The sequence below is a fragment of the Helianthus annuus genome, chromosome 8, assembly GCF_002127325.2.
Source record: "Helianthus annuus cultivar XRQ/B chromosome 8, HanXRQr2.0-SUNRISE, whole genome shotgun sequence".
Lineage (NCBI taxonomy): Eukaryota > Viridiplantae > Streptophyta > Magnoliopsida > Asterales > Asteraceae > Helianthus > Helianthus annuus.
Genome location: NC_035440.2, coordinates 74,480,291 through 74,483,786, shown reverse-complemented (window position 1 = coordinate 74,483,786; position 3,496 = coordinate 74,480,291). Strand labels below are relative to the sequence as shown.

General features: G+C 41.0%; 1 protein-coding gene across 1 annotated transcript; it reads left to right on the top strand.

Annotated features, from left to right (window-relative positions):
• Positions 1-643: 643 nt before the first annotated feature.
• On the top strand, positions 644-2,620 carry LOC110873099 (glutathione S-transferase T3-like). Its single transcript, XM_022122026.2, has 2 exons — positions 644-1,478; positions 1,797-2,620. Exon 2 carries the CDS (start codon positions 1,852-1,854, stop codon positions 2,590-2,592), a length of 741 nt encoding a protein of 246 aa, XP_021977718.2. The 5' UTR covers positions 644-1,478; positions 1,797-1,851; the 3' UTR covers positions 2,593-2,620.
• The last annotated feature ends 876 nt before the right edge of the window (positions 2,621-3,496 follow it).

Genomic DNA, 3,496 nt, shown 5'->3' with positions numbered 1-3,496 from the left:
GTATGGGTAGACGTTGGTGAGAAGACAACGATTGCTTTTGACTGCACAGCATTTTTGGAGACTACATTATGATTCTGACTTTTGTTGACATGTATTTGATGTATTGACACTGATTCGATATAGTTTTTGGACTGGGGTGATGTAGCCCTTAGTCGACTGATGTTGCATGACACTGTGATGTACTTGTACACTTACTATGTGGTCTAGATATATGGCAATCGCAGTATTCTCATCATATTTGATGCTTGATTGATTATTTATATTTGTGACATGAGATGTTATGTGAATGATATAATGATAACATGAGATGTTATGTACTATTACTATCATTATATACGTACGCTTTACTATAGCCTGACCGACGTAAACCCATCTTTCAGAAGATGCCGCCGAGACGTCAACAACCGCAAATGCCTACCAATCAGGCAGAACTCCAGCAAATCATCGCTGCTGCCATCGCGCAATACGCCGCCTCTCAAGGAGGGACTAGTGGAAGCAACTCAGGCAACACTGGCAACAACAACCCACCTCATGGTAATACTAAGACGTTAAGACATACCATGACCTAATTGGATATCTTTAGCAAGGATGCTAATGCCATTCATGTTGTAACGTATGTGCAGGGTGCACCTATAAGGCTATACGGTATGGGGGTCGGCCCCGGCCCGTCGCGGGTCGGCGACGGTCCACACACCGTGCCGCCCCCTACCGTCTCCGTCTTCTCCGTCCGAAAAGGGACGTTGGCGACGACGCAAAGATGTGGGCCCCCCTATTAAAATATGACCGTTAATAATAAAAAAAAAATTAAATTTCTATTTTTTGAATAAAGCCAAACGGCTAGATTTTTAAAATATATAAATTAAACCCCCATTTTCACTATCAAACACCAAATTAACTTCCACAATTCACCATTTTCTCCTATAATTTTTACACTCTCTTCCACTACACTCTCAACCTTCTTCCACATAATTTTCATGGATCCGTTCAACAACCCCGATACTCCCAACACGCCTTCGAACAACCCGAATACTCCCACCAATCCGACCCAACCAAATGTTTTTTCGGTTCCGGGGTATTATCCAACGCTAGAACCGAACCAATTCTCCCAATTTTCATCGAACGCTTTTGCGTCATTCCAACAATCGCCCAACCAATTCACTCAAATCTCCCAAAATCAAGCTCTTCAACAAATGATGATGCGGGGTGCTTGGAACTTTCCACCCGTTCAACCTCAACCGATCCCCACACCCCCCGTTCAACCCCAACCGATCCCCACACCCCCCCCTTCAATCCGAACCCGAAGATGATGTGGAGATTGTGCCCGAAACCCAACCGCCAAAAGGGAAAGGAAAACGAAACAAAGGGAAACAAGTAGCGGGTGATCAAGCGTCGAAACCGAAGGCGATTAAATGGACCCCAATCGAAGAAGAAGCATTAGCCAAGGCTTTCCTTGGCACTTCCGACAACCCGGTAAAAGGTTCGTATTTTTTTAAAGTTTACATCTTTTTAAATTTATAAAGTTTACATTTTAAGTTTTATAGTTTTTTTTTGGTTTAAATTTAATATTTTTTAAGTTTAGTTTTTAATTTTTTTTAATAACAGTAGGTTATTTTAAGTTTAGTTTTTAAGTTTTTAGTTTAGTTTTTAGTTTTTTAATTCTTCACAGTTAGTTTTTTTAATTTTTAGTTTAGTTTTTAGTTTAGGTTTTTTAATTTTTTAATTCATAACAGTAAGTAATTTTTTTATTATTTTATATGTTTTGTTTATTTAATTTTATTTGTTCGTTTTTATATAAGTAACAATCAACCGGGTGACGGGTTTTGGTCCAAAGTATTGACCAAGTTTCTCGCCATGATGGACCAAGGCCCGTATAGAGATATCGACTCGGTTTCCTCGAAGTGGCGAAAATTGAACTCGGCCATTAATCGGTTTTGCGAGGAGTATAACAAATTATATACAAGTGACCGTCGTAGCGGGTGGAACGACGAGGATGTGTTCAAAATGGCATTGCAAAAGTATAAGCAAAATCATGGTTCCAACTTTCCTCACGTTCGCGCGTGGATGGTTGTAAAAGACGACCCAAAATGGTCGCCCATTCCTAACGAGGTGGCGATGGCGAAACGCCAAAAAACATCGGAAACGGGTAGTTTAAGCGCCGGTGGGTCGGACGCGAGGTGTCACATTAACTTAAATGATGACGCCGACTATGACGAAGACGAGTATAACGTACGTGAACCCGACCGTCCACCGGGCCGAGACAAAACAAAAAAGGAGCGGGCCAAGGGAAAAGGAAAGGAAACGGTGGACCCGAACATGGTTGAGTTTATGGAACACCTAAAAGTGTACAACGACATATCGGCCCAAAAGTCGAAGACGAAGGAGCGGGCCGTCGAAGAAAAAAGCCGTGCATCGGACGAGAAGTTAAAAGAAAAGGTCCGATTGTCGAATGAGAAAATCCGAATCTCCGATGAAAAAATTCGGCTTAAGGAATGGGAAATAATGATGATTAATGTCGAGAACGAACCCGAGCCGAGACGTTCGATGTTGAAAAAACTACAAGACGACATCATGAAAAAGCATCAAATTATTTAACTTTATGTTTATTTTTATTAAGTCTTTTTTTTTAAGTTTATGTTTTTTTTTTAATATTTATGTAATGTGGGTTTAATATTAATGAAAATATTTTATTAGTATATTTGTCAAATGTTAAAAAAAATAAAATAATAAAAAAAAATAAAAAAAACATGGTGAGGACTATGACTAGGATCATCCTACCATGCCTTGTAGTTTTGGAGGATGGAGCATCTTAGTGAGGATTGTGACGTGTCGCCTACGTGGCGGACCATCCTCCAAGGATGGTCCATCACCATACCATGTAGTCTAAGCAGTTTCTAGACTGCAAGCCAGTCAACTTTGATGGCACAGGAGGTGTTGTCGCCTTTGTTCGTTGGGCTGAGAAAACTGAATCTGTTCTTCGCATGAGCAAATGCGCACTAGACCAGCAAGTCACCTATATCTCTGGGTGATTCTTGGATGGAGCCCTATCTTGGTGGAATTTGCAAGTACAGACACTTGGTGAAGCTGCTGCCTACGCGCTGACCTGGACCGAACTGAAGGAACTTATGCGCAAAAAGTACTGTTCCCGCGCTGAAATCCAAAGATTGGAAACAGAGTTCTGGCATTTAAAGATGGAAGGTCCAAAGATCGCAGAATACGTTCAGAGGTTTCATGACTTATCGCATGTGGTACCCTACATGGTCACTCCAGAGTTCAAAAGGATTGAACGTTTTATTTGGGGATTAGCTCCTCAAATCATAAGCATGGTGACCTTGTTGGGATTGAACCCTATCAGAGGAACAGATAATTAAAGCCAAAACTGGATCAGAACAGTGGATTCTGAATAAGCAGATGCTGATATACAAATCTCTCCCCTTGAAAGTGATTACAACTACTGATGACCTCCTATCTGCTGATCTTACCAAACTGCTGACTCATA

Bases quoted from the DNA above. Each gene is read 5' to 3' on its own strand.
- LOC110873099 (XM_022122026.2), top strand. From the start codon at position 1,852: ATGATGGACCAAGGCCCGTATAGAGATATCGACTCGGTTTCCTCGAAG.